Source organism: Lolium rigidum, chromosome 4, assembly GCF_022539505.1.
Source record: "Lolium rigidum isolate FL_2022 chromosome 4, APGP_CSIRO_Lrig_0.1, whole genome shotgun sequence".
NCBI lineage: Eukaryota > Viridiplantae > Streptophyta > Magnoliopsida > Poales > Poaceae > Lolium > Lolium rigidum.
In genome coordinates this window covers 36,700,665-36,721,392 of record NC_061511.1, presented here as the reverse complement: position 1 = coordinate 36,721,392, position 20,728 = coordinate 36,700,665, and the positions used below count along the sequence as shown (strand labels likewise).

The 20,728-nt window shown below is 41.9% G+C and overlaps 2 protein-coding genes across 14 annotated transcripts; both read left to right on the top strand.

Moving 5' to 3' along the window:
- The first annotated feature begins 1,183 nt into the window (after positions 1–1,183).
- LOC124707650 lies at positions 1,184–9,024 on the top strand. Of its 3 annotated transcripts, none has more exons than XM_047239316.1 (9): positions 1,184–1,314; positions 1,613–1,666; positions 2,110–2,295; positions 2,398–2,733; positions 3,576–3,761; positions 3,869–4,017; positions 4,727–4,922; positions 8,678–8,758; positions 8,924–9,024. In XM_047239316.1, the coding sequence occupies exons 1-6, from the start codon at positions 1,289–1,291 to the stop codon at positions 3,897–3,899; spliced, it is 819 nt and encodes a 272-aa protein (XP_047095272.1). In that variant the 5' UTR covers positions 1,184–1,288; the 3' UTR covers positions 3,900–4,017; positions 4,727–4,922; positions 8,678–8,758; positions 8,924–9,024. The 3 variants fall into 3 exon arrangements, with proteins under 3 accessions (XP_047095272.1, XP_047095271.1, XP_047095270.1); XM_047239315.1 differs by having other exon boundaries at positions 3,856–4,017; positions 4,755–4,922; XM_047239314.1 differs by having other exon boundaries at positions 3,856–4,017.
- Positions 9,025–9,445: 421 nt separating this feature from the next.
- On the top strand, positions 9,446–17,951 carry LOC124707652. 11 transcript variants are annotated; one of them, XR_007004951.1, is made up of 12 exons: positions 9,446–9,551; positions 10,161–10,239; positions 11,159–11,379; positions 11,771–11,850; positions 13,112–13,222; positions 13,952–14,125; positions 15,121–15,283; positions 15,614–15,668; positions 15,763–15,958; positions 16,404–16,457; positions 16,640–16,703; positions 17,611–17,951. XR_007004951.1 is itself a non-coding variant. In XM_047239317.1 (5 exons), the coding sequence occupies exons 1-5, from the start codon at positions 9,542–9,544 to the stop codon at positions 12,272–12,274; spliced, it is 513 nt and encodes a 170-aa protein (XP_047095273.1). In that variant the 5' UTR covers positions 9,446–9,541; the 3' UTR covers positions 12,275–12,300. The 11 variants fall into 11 exon arrangements, 1 of the variants encoding a protein (XP_047095273.1); XR_007004953.1 differs by lacking the exons at positions 9,446–9,551; positions 10,161–10,239; positions 11,159–11,379; positions 11,771–11,850 and adding an exon at positions 12,576–12,626; XR_007004958.1 differs by lacking the exons at positions 9,446–9,551; positions 10,161–10,239; positions 11,159–11,379; positions 11,771–11,850 and having other exon boundaries at positions 12,633–13,222; positions 14,053–14,125; positions 15,209–15,283.
- Positions 17,952–20,728: the final 2,777 nt, after the last annotated feature.

The following is a 20,728-nucleotide window of genomic DNA, read 5'->3' as shown; positions in this document are numbered from 1 at the left end:
TTGTGGTAGTGGTAGGTAGATGACAAGATCAAATGTGGAAGATCACATGTTGCAAATGGAGTACTACTCGCGCCATCGATGGAATTTTTCCAGTCGACCTTATCGAGAACAATCTTTTAAAGTTGAAGGCTGCCTCCAACAACATGTATAATATATAAATGACACGGGTGAATACATGGCCACATTGCAATTCATAACCTGTTTTAGCTTACCTAGGTTTTTTCCTTATGCACATAGCTAGCAGGCTACTAGGAGTTCAAAACCATAGCGAGCTAGTCTTCATCATCTCATTTTAGCCTCCATCTTGGGCCGGCCGGCCGGCTCAACACCACCTTTGTGGTTCCCCGTCTGTGACCTCCGTGCGACAGTTGTTGCATGCGTCATGACGTCACCGTTTGAATTCCTAGGCGAGCTTGAACCTCAACGTGATTGGATGTGGAGGAGGTGCCCGCTGAGCTCTCGAGAAAGTGCTACGATATCACCGCCACTAGTCGATGTGGTCGTGGCTGATGCCAGCCTATATTAGCTTGTGCGGGTCGAGGAGCTCAAAATCAGAGACAAATGAAGGAATATTTAACCGTTTCTCCCGTCCGAGGCGCCACTCACCCCAAATCCCTCAAGCCAATTAGGTTACACCAATTGCGTTCCCGTGGATCGCCACTTAAACTCGATTGGAGTCGTTCATCTGGGTTGAATCTAATGGCCAGAGAGAGCCTCATCTCAGCTCAGCTCCCGAGGCGTCTCCAGACTCACATCACACTAATTGTGCAGTCACCATATAAAAAAAAAAAATTTCGAGCAGTCACACTAATTATAATTAATTGCGTTGGTGAACCCAACCTAACCTAAACCTAAAGAGGCTCAACACAGCCAGACTCGTAGGATTGATTCATTCCCCGACGCCTCCTCTCCCTGATCGATTTCGCCGCCGGCACACTCCCTCCGCCGCCTCCCTCCCTCCCTCGCCGGCCACCCTCCACCTCTCCCCTAAATCCTTACCGCAGCGCCGACCCTCTTCCTGGACAAATACAGCGGAAGAGGATGCTCACGCGCGGGGATCCTGGTGGTGGCCGCCGGCCGTGCTCGATGGGATCCTGGCTGTGGCTGCCGTCCGTGCTCGTGGGGGCTCCTGGTGGTGGCCGTCCGCCCAGACCGTGGCTCTCGACGCCGCCGGACACCGGCAGGGACGGCATGGGGATCGAAGGAGGAAGCCCCGGTGGTGGCCTCACCAAGACGCTGCAGCCGCCGACCTTCTCCCCACGCGCGCTGGCAACATCCCTGGACCTGCATGCTACTCACGCTGCTGCCTCCCAAGTGAGCCTCCTCCAATTAAATCCCTTTGCTATCTATCACGTTGAGTGAAATACTCTTTGTGGGTTACAAATAATCTCTCTTCCATGGATGTATTCAGATTTACCTCCTCACATGCCTATTGTTCTGCACTTAATTAGTTCCTGCATAATCGTTTGCTTGGACAGTTGTGGGATATGATATGATTAGTGGAGATCCAGTGGGATATGATTAACACTACCAGGCAGTGGGGGTTCATCATGTATTTTTTCTGCAGGACATCTATTTCTCATTACTCAATCTACCTGTTTTGCCATTGCAGACTGCTCATATTATTGAAGCTAAGTGTGCAAATGCTGCTCACCGGAAATGATAGGTACATTTAGACGTCCCCAATATTCTACTGAATTTATATATATATGCCCCTCACAACTACAGTTTCGCATCGGTAATCTTGTATCTTCATCAAGTTATCGTACTGCACGTGTATGTCACCCCATTGGTTTATGCATGCTGGTTAAGCAAGGGCAAGGCCTTATTTAGAATAACAGGTTCAGATAAATTCAGATAAATTTTTTTTCCAGGACGAAAATTCAGATAATTTAACCAGCCATCTCCAACATTAAGAAAAAAAAGAAGCACTAAAGTCTAAAGTTTCAACCTATCATCAAGTTTAAGCCTTGCCAGTTTTTTTTTGTTCCTGGTCCAATGGGTTACTTGTGCAACCCCGATGTTTTGACCATGGGCAGCGAGTCCTTTCCAGAAAATTCAATGGCTCTGCTCTACTCTCAAATTTCAATTTTTGTTTTTGTTTACAAGGAACGCTTGGATGTGCCAGACACGGAGAGGAGCAAAGTCCTGGTGGATTACTTGGCGTTGTCTGACCTGTGGGAGCACTTTGCTGAGAGCAGTGCCTACGGCCTCGCCGTGCTTGTCCGCCTCCTCGGCCACATCCTACCTCTCCGCCATCCAGCTGTACACAACCACCAGCCTCACCATCTCCAGGTAATCAAATGGTTCTGGTACTGAACGTTTTCTTAGTGCAAACTTCAAAATTTTATTCGGAACCGACCACTGGTTTGTTGGTTGATCAGAACTTACATGCAGGAGGAGAATGGGGAGTGAAATGGATTACAACGGAAGAGCCTGCTCTCGCGCGAGGATCCTGGTGGTGGCCGCCGGCCATGCTCGATGGGATCCTGGCTGTGGCTGCCGTCCTTGCTCGCGGGGCCTCCTGGTGGTGGCCGTCCGAGCAAAGGGGCGGCCAGACCGTGTCTCTCGGCGCCGCCGGACGCCGGCAGGAACGGCAGAGGGATCGACGGAGGAAGGCCTGACCAAGACGCTGCAGCCGGCGACCTTCTCCCCACGCGCGCCGGCAGCATCCCTGGACCTGCTGATCCCGCGCGACGCCATCCACCTCTCCCTGCCGCTGCTGCCTCCCCAGTAAGCCTCCTCCAAATCCCGTTGAGTGAAATAATCTCTATTTCACCTGACTTTCCATGGATGTATTCAGATTCACCTCCTCACATGCGTATTGTTCTGCATTTAATTAGTTCCTGCATACTTGTTTGCTTTGACAGCGGGATATGGTTAGTCACGTATTACCACTATCAGGCAGTGGGCTGATCATGTAATTTTTTCTGCAGGACGTGACTATTTTATTTCTCATTAGTCAATCTACTTCTTTATGTGATATGCCATAGCCATATTAATGAAGCTAAGTGTGCAAATGCTGGTCACCGGAAATGATAGGTTTATTTAGGCGTGCCGAATATTCTACTGAATTTATATATATCCCTCACAACTACTGTTTCGCATTGGTAATCTTGTAGCTTCATCAAGTTATCATACTGCACGTGTATGTGTCCCCATCGGTTTATGCTTGCTGGTTAAGCAAGGGCAAGGCCTTATTTACAATAACAGGTTCAGATAAATTCAGATAATTTTTTCTCGAGGGCGAAAATTCAGATAATTTAACCAGCCATCTCCAACATTATGAAGAAAATAAGCACTAAAGTCTAACATTTGAACTTATCATCGGAGTTTAAGCCTTGCCATCTCCGTGAAGAACCAATAACCTTTTTTAAGTGAAAATTGCATGCACTCTGTTTTGCTTATACTAGTAGTTCTGTCTCCTTTTTTTTCTGTTCCTGGTCCAGTCGGTTACTTGTGCAACCCCGATATTTTTACCATGGTCAGCGATTCCTATGTTTTTCTTTCCAGAAAATTCAATGGCTCTGCTCTACTCTACTCTGAAATTTTCAATTTTTGTTTTTGGTTACCAGGAACGCTTGGATGGGCCGGACACGGAGAGGAGCAAAGTCACGGTGGACTACTTGGTGTTTTCTGACCTGTTGGAGCACTTTGCTGAGAGCAGTGCCTACGTCCTCGATGTGCTTGTCTGCCTCCTCGACCACATCCTACCTTTCCGCCATCCAGCTATACACAGCCACCAGCCTCACCATCTCCAGGTAATCAAATGGTTCTAGTACTGAACCGTCTGAACATTTTCTTACTGCAAACTTCAGAATTCGATTCGGAACCGACCACTGGTTTGTTGATCAGAACTTACATGCAGGAGGAGAATGGGCGGCGAAATGGATTACTAGAGGGGTGTTGGCTGCGAGAGGTTTGCAGGGCTAGCATACAACACTGCCATCTTGTCGTCGAAGCCTGAATTTCCAGTACATGGAGTGGGAATGACCTTACCCCTGTCTGTCTCATAAGGTGCCAATCTTCTACCATTGCTTGCTTCAGGTTTGGAATTAGTTGTTGATGGAGCAAGTGTCAGAGCTGGCGAAAGATTATCATTTCAAATCCTCCTCTTATCTATCACGTTGAATGAATGTCTAACATCAGTGGGAAAAAGCACACATTAGTCCCTCTCTTCCACGGTATTCTAGGGTTAGGGTTCGGTCTCGATGTATGTGCGACTTTACTCGGATTGTTAGCCCGCATATCTTCTGCAGGAAATAAAAAACACTAGGTAGGCCATGTTGCTTTACTCCCTCTTGAAGAAAATAAGAAAGCCTTGGCTACTGCCTTTTAGTTTATATGTTCCAGATTGTTACTATTAGCACATAGCATTAAGTGGTGTGAAGGTGCTTTGGTTCCTGGGGAAGGTTGGCCTCAAGATTTCTGAAGCATGTCCTGGTTGCGCACATATGTTCTTGATTGATTTTTGATACTTTTATTTCCCGTTCATGGATGAATGGCTAGGTGGTATATAGAAACATGCCATGTGTGGAAGCGGGGAAATCTGTTTTTACTCGATTAGAAACTTGTCGGCTTATCATGCATACAACTCGGTTCTTTTTTTCTTTCATAGTTCTGTGCTTATCATTTATAGGCGGTGATGAAACTATCATTCTTGTTTGAATCAAGTACTTACTAGTCATTTCCGACTTCATAAGGTTTCCTTAATAACTTATTGCAGCTACCCGTGGCTGCGGCTTCTGGCTCAGCATCGACATCAGAAGTGGATGCACCCCTGGAGCCATCCTTCCAGTACTTGTCTGTCGCGCCGAAGTAGACCGCTCGTGATCTCTCTTGCCAATGGATGATGGTGGTGTCGCCAGAGAGAACACCGTCGTCTTCATGTCCTGCTGCTTGGCATCAACTATGGCTATGAGGTAGTCCCACTCTCTTAAACCCTTCTGGTTTCATATTCATGGTTGGTGCAGAGATGGTGATCTGTTGTGTGCTCTTGCCAAATGCAAGGAATAGGCTATGAGAAAGCATGATTTCCGTAAGAATTTTTTTCTAGGAAAAGTTGGTGTTTTGTGGCCAGTCTGGATGTATGTACATGTTTGCACAACGTCCAGATTCTACACATGTTTTCTCTAATTTGCAGCAGCCGTGTATGTTTTGCGAACAGCTTCTCCCTCTTATTTTCGTGTTGTGGAGGATTCTTTGCAAGATTTTCTCGGGTTCAGTGTAAAGATTTTTGCTAACAAAATCTGTCTTGTCTCTGCTTCCCTGGTTTGTGAAGATTTATCTGGTTCATTGCGAAGATTTTTACTACCAAACCCTATCTTGTCTTCTTTAGTCACCTTCCCAGGCATAAATTTGGAACACTGTTTTCTTAGGATAAATAAAAATTAGGAAAATTCTCTTTGTTCTGACCAAGTGAACACCACACTTCCTCTCCGCGCCTCTATAATTACACAATGCTGCGTTTTATTTGCTTCAGCCATGGATATCAACTTGCATAGTGACTTTTGCATACTAGTTAAGTATTTCAATTTCCTGAGTTTAAGTGCTCAGTAAAGATTGCAGATCATTTCTACATGATGGCAGTAGCATTGGATCAATTTTCAGTAACATTTCAATTGGTTTCCGTTTTGAGTCCAAATGCTCCGCATCCGGTACAACGGTACAAGTGAAACAGTACACCTGTTGCTTCTTTTCTGAACATTAAAAGGCTTGGCTTATTGACCTTGTAGTCCAATATATGATTGTTTTGCAATTGGTTACTTGGATGGCTGATTTATATTATGCAAACTATGTTGGTTTGATCCTGATGTAGTTCATATACTGCGATTTCATCCGATTTCAGAGCGCACCCACGCTAGGCTGGTTCGTTTGTTGCGGTCGCTAAAACAATAAAAAAAAGTAGTACTATTGTCTCACAGTTTGTTTGCTCTGAATGTGTTAGTAGGTACTACTAGCTAACTATGCATGGGCCATTTTTATTTTTCTTCAGATTCGAGTATGTTTGCATTGTCGTGGCATATCAACTGCTTATTTAGCTACTCATTAGTCGTTATGTTTTAAATTTCGATCGGGGAATGTTATGCGCCGGGTTAACTTTTAGAGCGACATGTATTATTGTCTTATGGGGGTAATAAGTAAGCCTTGATTGGCTTGTTTATTGATTAGTGTTCTAACATGCGGCTTCCAAGTACTAGCCTATAGTACTTGTTGATTGAACATATATTATGCTACTAGTATAGGATACAGTAGGATCAGCCCAGATAGCCGAGGGTATTGTTTGGAGTAAAACACTTTAGGCATTTCACTTCATCGCTATTTTTGGCTTGGAGGCGTCAGCATTTTAATGTACTACACTGCATTTAGTCTTGTTGTGGTGCAGCAGCTGCTTATGGCATATAGTAACATCCATTCTAACTTGAATGATGAATTTATCTCGACTGGCTTATATTTAAGCTATACTGGGTCCCTTTTACTTCCTACCATGGATAGCAATTTGCATAATGACTTTTGCATACGATTTAGTATTGGTGTTTTATGAATGCGAATAATCGGTAAAGACTAAATAGCATTTGTACACAATGCATGGCAGTAGTATTGGTTACATTTTAATAAGTGTTATGAACTGGTAAAATTTAATAGAATTTCTTACTACTCTCACTATTGGCCAGTTGGATTCCATTTTGATTTCAAATACTCTGCGTATGTTACAAGTGGAACATTTGCACCTGCTGCTTCTTTTCTGAAAATAAAAAGGCTATGCTTATTGACCCAACAGTTCAATATATGACCCTTATTTGCAAGTGGATATTTGGATGTGTGGGTTTTCATCAAGATCTGATCATCTCTAATGTCTGTTTTCCCCTAAATTTTTGTGTACCGGGTTATGGAGTAGATGTTTTCATTGCTCAAACTCTTCATTTTTTTCCAATAACAATTGCTTTCTCTGATATGAAGTTGGCCAATGAATTTTTTGATACAGCGGAAATTCAGAGGTTATGGGATCTGAAACAGCTTGGTCAGTATTCTTCTCACACTTGAGAACCCATCCTGAAATATTGGCATACTATGTTGCTGGGAGTGTCAGAATTCCAAATGGAATCCCATATCTTATGTTCGTTTATCCTAGTTAAGAAAGTTTAAATGATCATTAGTGTAGTTTCATCTCATAAAACTATTTCCTTAGGTGCAGCTACAGTATGTATTCGATCAAACTGGTTGTTAGTCACATAGCCTCTTCAATCTATGGACGCCATTTATTTTACCAGACAGGTTCCATGCCTATAGTCACATAGCCTCGTCATCCCCGTTTTATGGACGCTCTGTCAGCAAGATCGCCCCAGAGCTATACACTTCCTAAGAGGCGTTGGAAGGCAACGTCAATCGCGGATGGGCTGGACGCCCATTGCTGGGCGTGTGACATCCACGGCGTCATCGGCATTCGCGAGCTTGGTCACTATTTAATGCTATGGAGGAAGGTGGAGCAATTTGCTCTTACTAATGATACACCAATTAGTGAATGAGCAGATCAGGGTTGACGCGATGCTTTCGGCCTGAGCTGGGGCACTTGGCCTTCATGCCATCTTGTCCACAGGCTGGGATGTCCACTGATCCCTGTAACGCTTAGCTATAGCCCTCCTTGGAGGCTTGTATCATAATTGTGTTGCATTTTCTCGAAAAAAATAACAATGAGACCTATGATTGGAAAGATATCATGATTGTGTTTATAGTGTTTATCATTTGTCCAGTGAACAATGAGAGTGCATTGCTACCAAAACTTTGTTAGTCGACTATTCACTTCTTTGTGAACCAGTCCTCACTGTTTATGATTTGGATGGACATTTTTGGTGCTCTTGATAATATTGTGGGAAAAGTTACCCAATATAGAATTCAAGATTGTTGGTTTGAGTGATAGGAAATGCAATGAACAGACGTGATAGTTCCTCGTAACCCTTTTATTCATTTTTACCAGTGCAGATATTAATAATTTGGAAAGGGCGCCCTACTTTTTCTAGCTTGTTTTGCAATTTATTTTTGTATACACTTTATTGCCATTTACTGAGTGTTCTCAGATTGACAGCCAGGACACTTACTTCGGTAGTACTGATGTTCTTGTAATATTTGGATATCGATTGAGTGATTGCTGTTTTCCTTTTTTGCTGTACTGATCGTTAAAATCTGTGCTATATAGAAGTACTTGCCAGCGTAGTTTGTAAAGCTATATTGGCACTGCTTCGGTTTAGATTTATGGATTATTCTATTCCACGAATCTGAGCACTAGTTGGTGCTGCTAGTTGGTTCTTCAGAATTCTGGATTTTATTCCAAACAACACTCGGAACAGATGTTTGCTGGTGTAATTGGGGAAACACGTGAATCATTTTCTTTAGTAGAAGCGTAAAAGTAGTGCAAGGGGTCTTGGCTGTGATAAATTGCTTTTGTTTCGGGAAGAGCTTTGCAACATAGATGGCATATTCAATTCACTCTTTTTATCTTGAATAAACCAACTAGGGACAAATGTTGCATTGAGATATTTTTTTTTACTTTAGGTTGTTGTACTTGGAAACATTCAGGTTGAAAGAACTATCCTGTTTATTTACGGAATTAACTATTACTATAATTCCTTTTTGGAATGAGTTTGTATTCTTGTACTCATTGAACTCTTTGTACTTGCAGACTAAAATTTGAAGTTGAATAAATTGGAACCAATGGATGAATTAAAGGATGAGGTAGCAGTATGCATGCTGCATTTCAAAGGTTGGCAGCCAAGTGATTTCCAATGTTGGTTTGTCTGATTAGAGAATGGCATCGTATTTTATGTTTCTTTTTTACATACCATGCTGGTCACGCCAACCAACTGCCAGCTTATGACTTTTACAGTATATGCATGTTCTAAGATAGCACTTTGTTGATATGTAACAGTCATACTTCACCTCCACCCATGCTGCCGTGCTACGGTGGTGAGTCAACCATGACGCAACCATGGCAGCAGTGGCCTTCTTCTACACCTCCGTGTTATAGGTGAATCCATGGGCTCCTCTTCTTTCTCCTCTACATGCCAAAGATTCCTATGCTATGTGGACAGTTCAGTACATAGCTCTTGTTATGTCTGATTTAAGTTCAGTACAATGCAGTTAACATGTCCAGTTTAAAAAAGAATTATCTCATTGATGTAGCTTTTAATTTTCCTCCTGCTCCTGTACATAATGGTTTGTAAAACTTTGAGAGATTGATATATTGTCATCCTTAAATTTAGCCTTTCAATGGTTAATTTCTAGTTACTGTTGTAGTCAAGCTAATGTGTGGGCCTAAATTAACGTAGGATCTAGTTGTTTAGTCTCTTTCTTATCTAATTGTAGCTCCAATATACCTTGCTGTTTTAAAACAGAGTTCACTTAAAATTACATCAGCTCTTTAACCTGCACATGTTAACTGCATTGTCACGTCTCTCAGGGATTCTAAAGGAAGGAGCATGTTCAACGGTAGTTGGAGCAGCAGCTCAACTTCTCCCAGGTGCAAGTAGAACTTGTGACATGTGTTATGCAGGCTGGTAAAAGCTCTTTTCTCTTACTATAAATATTGATTGTCTGCACCCGTGTGATGCTGTGAGCTCAAGGAAAGTTTGTTCCTGGAATTTAGACATGCATTTCTAGATCATGGCATGCCCAGGATACTCCGTATGACCCATTGACCCATATTCATCGCATTATGTGACTTTTAGCTGCACGGATGACTTCCGTAGATTTTTTTGATCATGTTGTTACTCTTTTTTACTTTGGATGGTCTTCAGATACTTCAAGTTAAGTAGAAGGGAATAGAAGAGTTCATACTTTTGTTCTATTCAACTAGCGGATGTTTTTGTACCTGTCATGATGTTTATACTATCATGGTCTCGAAATACTGTAAATTGAGTACCAAAACTTTTATATTGTTTAGTTGTGCAATGTTGTTACCCTTGTCTGCTTGTTTTTTATTTTTATGATGAATCATAAGGACCTTATCTGATTAGGCTTAATTAGCTGGACTAATAAGAAGAGAATCTAGCTCTGCGATTTAAGTGATACTTTTCTGTTTTTCCAAAAGCTATAAATTTGACAAATGTAGAGATTGATGGATATACCGCTGCCCAGTGTCATGTTGAACAAGTATTCTTCTGCAGGTATGGACGAGACAGACTTGGATGGGGCACTTACTGGTTTTGTGGTTGTAGTTCCTATGGAGCCTGGAAAGGCTGAGTGGTAAGCATTATAGCATTTAATTATTCTGATTCACCATTCCGTTGTATCTGCAATTTGGCTATCTTTGCTCCACAACAATATGAATGCTCCAGTCTATTGGCAATCTTAATGAATATTAATTATGCCATATCTGATATATTCTTGCTATTATATTGGAGTTGGGGATGGTGTCACTTTGATATCAAACATTGGAGCAATCTCAATCGTTAATCAACTATCCAATGGCTCTCTAAAACGTCCATCAAACCCACGCATCTCCGGATGGAAAACAAATTTAAAATTGATTGCCTACCAATCATATCACCATAAATCAAGGAAACATCAAATATCAATGAGGAAGAAGAGGTAAAAATTGATTGCCTACCAATCAAATCGTCACAATAAAGGAAATAATCATCTCCAGTATCTCGATAGACAAGAAAACAATCAAGCTAATCTCGCTGAGAGCGTTTCACCCTGCTGTCATCGTGCCTCACTCCGTTCCGCCCGTTCGTCGCCTTGCCCCCTCGCTCGACCCACATTCCTCTCTCCTCCTCTCGCAACCAGCCACGGCCGTCATTCCCGTGGGCAACCAACCATGGCACCGCTCAACTATGAGCCCTCCAACGGAAATTGTTTGGGATGCCATTGTAAATTGTTCGTGCTTCCCGATCGAAAGGAGAAGGGGAAGAATGCGAGTTGAAAAAGGAGAGGCATGGAGATGCATCCAAGATCAATGCATTCTTGTCGCGATGGAATCCGTGTACAGTTTCACAGAGGTTATTCTCCATTTATTCCCCACTTGATATTGTTTGATGCTGGCACCAAACCTAACCTTATACTTATTGCCTTCTGGCTTGGATGGTTTCTCAGTTTTTTCAATTGCAGCGGCGGTTTACCTTTGGTAATCCAACTGATCTATGTCTATGGTTTTGGTCAGTGGAAACGAGGCATGTACCGAAGCGATTGCGACAACACAGGCGAAGATTCCTAAGAGCTTCAGTGAAGATAGTGAAGACCCTCAACAAGAGAGGAAAGGCAACCAGTTGAACATGGAAGGCAGTCTGATTTTCTTCCTCCACATGTGGGCATTCTGCAGCATGTACACATGCGAGAACATTAGTGCTCTCCGCCATGACGATTGCAAAGGCCCTCAACAAGGTAGCTGTTCTTTACATATTTTTGTTGCTCATTCTCTAGCATGTGCTAAAATTCATATTCTTCATTAGTGCTCTGACGCATGTGTTGCTGTTAAATAGTCTGGCTATTTATTGAAAAGAACCTGAAACAAATAAATGAAGATTATAAGAACCTGAACAAAAATCATCTTATGTGCATGTGCCTGTCCAAATTTTTACTAGCTACCTACTACTTTTGGCAAACTACTAGCTGGTGTGTGTACGGAATATTTATGCATATGTGCATGCTTCTATGTGAAGCTTCAGTTTGCCTAATAGCTGATTTGATGATGACTTGGTCTCCATACAAATCGATGAGACTCCAAGGTAGCCTAAAAACTACTAGCTAATTTGATGATGACTTGGTCTTGCAGCGGTCAGTGCTGGTGATCATGGGGCTCTACCTTTGTACTGTGGAACAAGAGAGGAAGCATGTGTGTTGCCACCGGTGCAGGTAACAACTGGTCATGGAAACATAGAAGAGCAACAAAGTAGTGTGAATCTAATATGTACATGTAGAATGACAGAACCTGATCAGATTGACACAGTACCACCGCATGTATTATGATATTTCAAGCTCCAACTAACACCCACTACATACACATATGCATACTCTTAGTGTGTCGGTGAAAATAAATGCTGAAACTAACATTGTACCACAGTGGATTATCTATGCTTAATATGTCTGAACAACGTTCAGTCATTTAGGGATCAGGATCAAGCTCTAAAATATCCCATATCATTTGTTTTGTAAGACAACATCCAACAAGATTACACCTGGAGTTAAAGACTTCATTTATGCTCTCGTCGCTCCCGTGGGAGATGGGGAGGGAACCCTAGCCACCCCCACCTCAGGCCTCTCACCTCCTCCCCTTTAGCGGCGGCGAGGCCCCTTTCCCCCCTCGCGTGGAGACGACGGCGCGGGCTGAAGTGGCCGGTGAGGGCGGCGTGCTGGCGAGGGGCACGGTCGGCGCTCCGACTGCGTGGTGGCTTCGCAGTTATCTCGGGCATTCCCGTGGAGGTGTCCGCGGCAGCTCTGGGGCGGCGGCGGCATCTGGTATCGGGCGGCGCGGGCTCTGCGCCATCAACTGGCGACGCGGTTTCAGCCTGGCAGTGGTGTGGCCGAGCGGGTCGTGCTGTCTAGGGGCGGCGGCGGCCATGGCGGCGCGGCGTGGTAGCAGGATGTCAGGGTCCGATCTATTCTATAGGCATGTATGTTCTATTCTATAGGTTCGATTCAATTCATCTTCACTAAATTATGATATTTGCGATATATGCAAATGTTTCTTCTTACTGCTATGTCGTAGAGCACATATGAATTTTTGTTGTTGCTTATCCCTCTTTCACTAACTACTTTAGGATTAGGGTGATGGACTAGACGAGAACTACACATATAATTTTGATAATTATAGCTGGAGGAACGCAATAGTTCATAAAAATGGCAGAGAGAGATACATAGTGTCACTGTTGCTCTGGAAGCAACAACAACACATAAAAAAGATTTCAGTAGGTTTAAATGTATTGAGTGGTAAGCATTATAGCATTTAATTATTCTGATTCACCATTCCGTTGTATCTGCAATTTGGCTATGTTTGCTCCACAACAATATGAATGCTCCAGTCTATTGGCAATCTTAATGAATATTAATTATGTCATACCTGATATATTCTTGCTAAATTTTCTCTGTTGACCATCATGTTTTGTTTCTTTTTTAGGATAACGAGGAGGTATAGATGCTAGCCAGAGGTCCTGATTCATCACTTGTAAGCTGGAAGACAAGGAGACGTCACCATGTGCTTTGGTCCAGCTGCTTTCTCATGCAGCAGGTTTTTATTTTCTAGCACCTCATCTACGTTATATAGATGGTTCGATGCTTTGATGCGAGACTGCAAACATTGATGATGTGCATCGTCTTTCCTTGATGTTCGTTGTTTTGCATGAGTTGTGCTTGATGCACCTTAGTGTTTTTCTTATGTATACTGTTGCTATGTGATCTGGATGTCCAATAAACGGCCAACTTTTTTACGAACATTCTGTTTCGCCCAATTGAATTATGAATTTAGGTACATGTACCAAAACTTGGCATCTATTTTTTTTTTGTTGTTTTCTATGATCAATTGACCATTAGGGACTATAATTATAACTCAGTTTGTGATTAGTAATTTCACTGTTTAATAGTACTCCCTCCATACCGGATTAATGGGCAATTACGCACTTCGAGAAACAAGTTTGACTACAAATTTAGTCAACAAAATATGAGATATATGCCACAAAAATTATACCATTGAATTCATATTCAAAAAATGCTTCCAATAATATAATTTTTGTGATGTATATCTTATATTTTGTTGACCAAATTAGTAGTCAAACTTATTTCTTGAAGTGCGTAATTGCCCATTAATCCGGTATGGAGGTAGTAGTGTGTATATATCTAACTTGTACTCTTTTATGCGTCTGCTCTAGAGATTTCTGTAGTATGGTTAGAGCATCAGCTTTATACATTTTTGGAAACCCGTGTGTAGTTTGCATGTTTATTTGGCACCTATAATCTACAGCCAAAACTTAAGTCCATTGAGTCTTAGCTTTATGAGGCTCTGAGCTGTAATGATGATCAATAGTTGGGTCTGAATCGTCTTCTGTCATTTCAACCCCAAAGATGATAGAATCAACTGCCGATTTAGCAAAGAGCTATTGAAGAGGAGTTAGCAAAGAGGGAAGCCCTTATTGAGGTATTGATACTTTATGGGATTATATTTTTCGTCACTACGTATTATTTGACCGCCTAAATGCATGCAAATCTGAGGTTTTTTTGGTTGAGTATATGCTTATGTTATTAAAAAGTTACCTTTAATGTTCGGATCTTTCACTAATTTAGTTGTCTTTGGACTTCTATTTACCAGCTCATTTGCAATTTTTTATTGGTCAAATTGGTCGTTCTGTGTGCAATGAGCGCACTCTCCACATACTGTCGATTTCAAATGCATCTGCATGGAGCTTAGGTGTTTCCATCCTACATGGAGAATGTACAAATTCAGAAGCAGTTCATAATAAAGCTACATTGTACATTATAATTTTTATAAAGCTATACTTATTTACCATGGGCCTGGTTTTTGTACTCACATCATGAGACCTGGTAGCTTAATGTTTTTATCTCTATCTTTGATCATCTACCCCCCCCCCCCCCCGCTAAATTTTAGAGACCTATCTACATCCTGTTCCATTCATTCTAGTAATTGATTTGTAATTTCAGAAGAGTTATGTTCACTTGTCAAACTGGTCTTGCATATCCATTTCATTGTTGTTTTATTATGACCATTGCCTTATACCTAAGCTCCATGCTAGAATTGGTGGAACTAAAACAATTATTGATACTTGCCTATCATTCTTACTCTCTTTTGTAAATTCGCAAGGTATTTGCTACTGAGATAACTGGGGATACTAAACAAAGATCTAGAATGCTATGTTCTATGCTTTGATTGCACCTGCAACGTCCTTACATTGTCTATATACTGAAATTGAACTGGAAAACGAGTAATCTCTACCTAGTTCTACTATCTATAAGTGCTAAAATTTATTCCAGGAATGAGTAGTGACAATATCTGAGATTTGGCTTCTTGGATATTATTTGTACGGTAGAAGTTCTGTACTCATGGTACCTCAAATTATGGCTAACTGCCAAGAAATGAACTGGTTTCCCCCTTTTTCTTTTCTTTTTTTGAACCAGGACTTAGATTGTGGTCAGCTTGAACGCTTTGTGTTCTCTGATCTAGCACTTTCCATGTTTAAATACATGCTCTTTTGATTGCGTGAAGGCCTGTAGAGTTCCATGGTGCTGCAGCGTGGAGTGGATTTAAGTCAAAACCGTCCTACAACTGCAGTGTGGAGTGGTATCATCGTATTATCATTTTGTTTTGTTTTTAGAGTGCAATACTTTTACTGAATTCTTTTTGCAACAAAAAATATGCTATGTGCACGGAGGTAGTTTCCTGTAGGCTTGATGTTGATGTCTGTATTTTCTAATTCAACGATTCATGAACCTGTATGTGGCACTCGCTATACACCTAAGTTGCTGCGGCACTGCTTTGCTGCGGCACTGATCTATGATTTTGCACAAAGAGTTTATTATTGTTATCGTTCCCTTCTAAGATACATAACTTGTTTTTTTTTCTTCCATTCCATCTCATATAGTTACCTGGTTGGTGATTTCGTTTTAATAGGGATACCGAGGAGACCAGGATGGTGCACGGATCCTCATCTACCACCATGTGACGTGTATATATTTTCCCCTTGGAAGATGACTTATCTAAATCGGGTTGCTGATATATCTGGAAAAAGGCCTAACTGTGTGTATATGTTCTCTGTTCAGGTTTGTTGAAATTATGGCTCCAACCTTCTAGAGAGATGCATGGAGATGTGTATGGCATATGATTATGGTAAATCATAATCCCGTCCTTTTCTACATGGCCGGGTTCTAGATTTTGCTCTGGAAATGTTTGGAGGTATGAACCACAAGCCCTTGTCGATTAGGAGCAGCAGGGGCGTTGCAGCAGGCCGATTCAAAGGTCAGCTTGAACTGCCACTTATACTCTACATGTGCTGCTTGTGTTTCCATCTGCTCATTAGACTAGCTGGCATCTTTTATGATGAGACCTTGGACTGTCCCTGCAAATTTGTAGAAGATGTTATCTTGAGTTGCATCTGTTGGAGAGAGATTTAGCGGGAGGCACATGGAGTAGATCCTGGACCTGATCCAATTTAGGTGTTGGCATGTAGTAGTATAACAGCCACATGTTTAATTCTATTCGTTTGTGTGACAACTTTACTGGTGAATCAGCCGCTTCCTGTTCTCTTATTATATAATGAGTTCTGGTTATCCTATGGGAGCTTGATGTAGCATATCTTTCATAGCTCTCCATCTGCTCATTGACCAATAGCATGTCATCTGAACTGGAAATGCCGATGTACTGTTTTCAAAGCCTGCGACTCACATTTATTCACTTAATGCAGCTTCCCTATTGGTGGAAAGCTTGAGATAGCGGTTTGTCGGCTTGCATTTGAGAGGTAACTGCTAGGTCACATGAATTGATTCTGGTGATGTATGAGTGAAATGGGAAATGTAGCCTCTTTGTTGAAGTTGTCCTGTTAAGGATAAATAGTTTTTTACTTGTGATACTATAATTTGAGGGCATCAACATGTTTATTACTCGTTGAAGCCTAATCTAGCCCTCTTGTAAAACTTTCAGTATGCCGCTTTACCGCAGATCGATGAATGCAAATCATTTTTTGGCGTCTTTGATGGGCATGGAGGTAACTATTTACTACTTTCTATTGCATTCTAACTTAACACTGTATTGTATCTTCAGTTGTACCTGGTGTGTTTGTTTCACAAAGAACTCATACCCTGTATGGTTAAATCTTGTCGCATCGTATTTTGAGTGGATTGGTATCATCTACCCTGTACAGCTTAGTCAGACGTTTCCTTGCTTAGCTTCAATGAACACTATGTGGTTTGTTGGTATTTTGTTCAACCTAAATATAATTAGGACCATCTTATCATGCTAATTCAGGCAGTATTGGTTGCCTGTAAGTAGCTGCTGACTGAATTCATGTGTTCCTGCTAACTGGCATGAGAGGTTATTTGATCAACCGTTTTCCTTGACCTGTTGCCCTCGTCAATTTTGTTGTTTTGAAACCTAAAGGTTTGTTTCACATCGAAAACTGTTATTAACTACTTGTATATGAATTGAAGACATTGATCAGGTGATCTTTACCACTGTCTCTGGCAGTTACCTATGTTGAGTTTGACTTCCATTATGGCAGTATCCTAACATTGCAATAGCAAGCCAAAAGACTCGACATTTTTATGTTTCCGTTATACACTAGGTGTGACAGGTATAGGTTCATATTTGTAAATTTATGTTCCAAATTGGCACATGCTTCTGCGTTTATCCAGAAAAGCTGCATTGTTTGCAATCTTCTCGTGTGAGCATAACTAATATATTATCAGCTAATTCAATAAGTGATATTAGAGGAGAATCGGTCTCTAATTTGTGCGCCAGTATTTGCATGTGAACGTGTCGTGAAAATGTGTGATTGAATCGGTTGAACTTGCCATGCAATATTTTTCCTTTGTTCAATAATACAATTGGTGTGAGCCTTACATATTTTGAGTTTGACTTCCAGAGCTGACCATAATATTTTGTTTTTGTGCAAGGACAATAATGAGGAGCAGATGTCATACCATGAACGTGTAGCTGCTTCTTGCAGCCCAATGCATCGCTTGGAAGCTGAAGACACTCGGGGACAAGGAGACGTCGTCAAATGCGTACCCCAGGAGCATGATTGCAATGTGTTAGCAGACATGGTTTGAGATGAAATATAGCTATCCTAGGATTGATTGCAAAAACATCTCTTCAGTGCACCAGCAGCTTTCCTTGATGTTCGTTGTTCGGTGTTGTGGGATTGTTGTTTGGCGATGTATATTTGTGTGTCTGAATGTCATTTGAGATCTGTGCTTTATGCACTTCAGTATTTATTGAAGTATACTACTACGTCTGGATCGGATTAACCGGCGCGCCTGGGATATCATGCCGTTTCATCCCCCCGCGCTTGTTTAGAACAGGAGGAAAAGGTGTGCAATCCAGTTTGGATACCTTGCATGCGCTGAGAAATGGGTGGGCATAAAGGCCGATCGTTTGGACTCCCCAATTAAACTCCACAATCAGCCACAATCGCCTACGTTTTATTCCTGATCCGGAGGAAGTATTAGAGAATTAATTACCAGTTTTGTAGTTGTTTAATTTTTCTGCCCATCCTCTGTAAATAATTACAGAGAATAAGTCGTTGGCAAGTGTCAGGTAAGAAGCAGGATCAATCTTTCCAGCTAGCTACATCGATTGATTAGCAACGGGAGGCAGGACATACGTGTGGCAAAAGCATCCGGCAAAATGGTAGCTGTAAGTAGCAGGTTGCTTATGTTGATGTTCCCATGCATGTAGAGAACTACGATAAGTAGGTCACGACAGAAAACTTATTTACATTGTCAATTAGTTGAACAAGAATGTATATATTGATTCATTGATTTCCTAGTCTTGAATATTTTTCTTTCACATCCAAACATTGTTTCTATTTATGTCTATACGAGTAGCTAGCACTTGATAAAACTGGACAAGCATGGGATATTTCTTTTCCGTGTGCTACACTTTGGGTTTTTCTTTTTGTCCGGAGAACTCATAGTTCCCGAGTAGGCGACTATGTGGAGGATACTTAGTTTTTAAGGAAGCTAGGCACCAATCTTGGCGATAACATGTGAATCACGGGTTGGGTTTGAGAGTAGGGTGTCAAGGTGGGATCTAAGCGGAATCTCGCTTTTAGTGTGTTTTATCTTTTCTAGTTTAAATTTTTGTTGTTATCTAAAAAAAGGTTTAAATTTTTGTGTCAAAATTTACACTAGAAATGCAAATGCAATACAAGTTGAATTTTGATGGGATCCCACTTGACACCCTATTCAAGAGAGCGCTACGGCGATTTAGCTAGGACATGGCCGGTTATATCTAAAGATCAACACCTATTCAATCTACACATTCACTTTATTGTATATGTTTTCAGAACATATGAATACGAAGTTGCACAGCAGTAGCAACTAACAAGCGACGAATTAGTGGGCCGGGAAAGAAGGAAAAAAATCGAGTGTATCCTTTCACATGGCACCGCAAATTAGGAGGATCAAGTCATGATTCTGATACACAATAAGATTTAGGTAGGCATAGGCGCTCCTCTTAGACCAAAAAAAATCGTGAAGAAATCATGAAGCTGCATGCTTTGTAAGGAGTAGTACTTGTTACTAGTATTTCCCACGCTCCACCTACCAACGCTTAATTAATGGGAGTGGGTAGTTTTTTGAACCCATAATGAATGCTACCGGCCACAATCTTCAAGGAGTCGCATCATTTATGTAGCGAAGTTGATTTTAGCTGTCTATTCTCTCCAACGAAGCACTCTATCTTCTCCATTCGTAGCACCCCATCCTATTCTTCAACCACTCCCCGTTCTATATATACGAGTCATTCGTCACACACCGCGTGTGGATTTCGCGTGTGACTATGACTTAGACTTTGACTTTTACTTGTCGAGGAGAGGAGAGGAGAGCGAGAGTGAGCGCCATGGCTGGCCGATGAGTGAGTGGTGACGGCGAGAGGTCCGTCAGCCAACTTGGGCGCAAGCGGCTCTGCGGTTTCACCGACGAGCTCGTGCGGAGGCAAGGCGATGTGGATTGGCCGGAAGGCCGGCAGCGAGCTCTTCTCCATCTAACAATCAGGTATTCAACTATTAGTTCTCAGGCATCCATTATTCACGTCTGTCGGAATAGGCAAACAAGACCTGAAACTCGTCTTTGACATTCCCAGAAAATGATGCCCCCTCGCAATACCTTATCTTCACTTTGTTCCAGTGGTAAAAATCTGCACACGCGCACATGCGTTCATTGAGAACCATTTCAAAACTCGAATCTATTTTTCTACGGTGATATCTGCAGCATGATTGACTGTATTTATCTTTAGGTTGTGGCTTGATTTTTTTATCGGAAAACAGGCATTGCTTTGGTCACTATTTGAGAGGCACTCGTTCACATCTTCTCTAGAAATCTCAGGGTAACTTTGACCCTCCTGTTACATTTTTGTTTATCTGATGTAAGTCGTGTCTTACTTTAAATTGGAGCCCCCCTTCCTTCACGAGCATCTGCACGAAGAGCATTGCTTTGACTTTACAAAAATAATGATGTAAGCAGGTACCTCCTTTTCCTTTTCTTCTGTAACAACATTCCAGTTTTGCCTGTGGAATAGTCCCATGCGTTCGGATTGTTAAGTTGTTTTCAAAAGAAATGCAGAAAAAGTGTGTGAATTATTGGTTCAACCTCTGTTCCAAATACATGAAATTTCTTCACATAATCAATCATAAAGAAGGCGTGAATGTTGTGTCCGGTGCCCCCACTCGAGCCGCTATACACGTGAATGTGTTAGGACATCTCGACGCATTTCGGACACCTAAAATATCCGCGCGCGTCAGTTTTTGTCGGCCCAAATGGTCGAAATTGACCTCACATCCGTTTGGGGGTGCCCCCAGCGGCACGACGCATTTTTGCATTTTTTTCAACATAAAAACATAATTTACATAGTAAAGAAAGGAAAATAAAAATATAAAAACTAACGCATGGGCCTACTCGTCGCTCCGGTACCGGCCAGTTGGCAACCGGCGGAACATACGCCGGTGCCACCGGTGGTGGTGGAGGTGGAGCAGCCCACGCCGGTGGTGGAGGTTGAGCAGCCCACACCGGT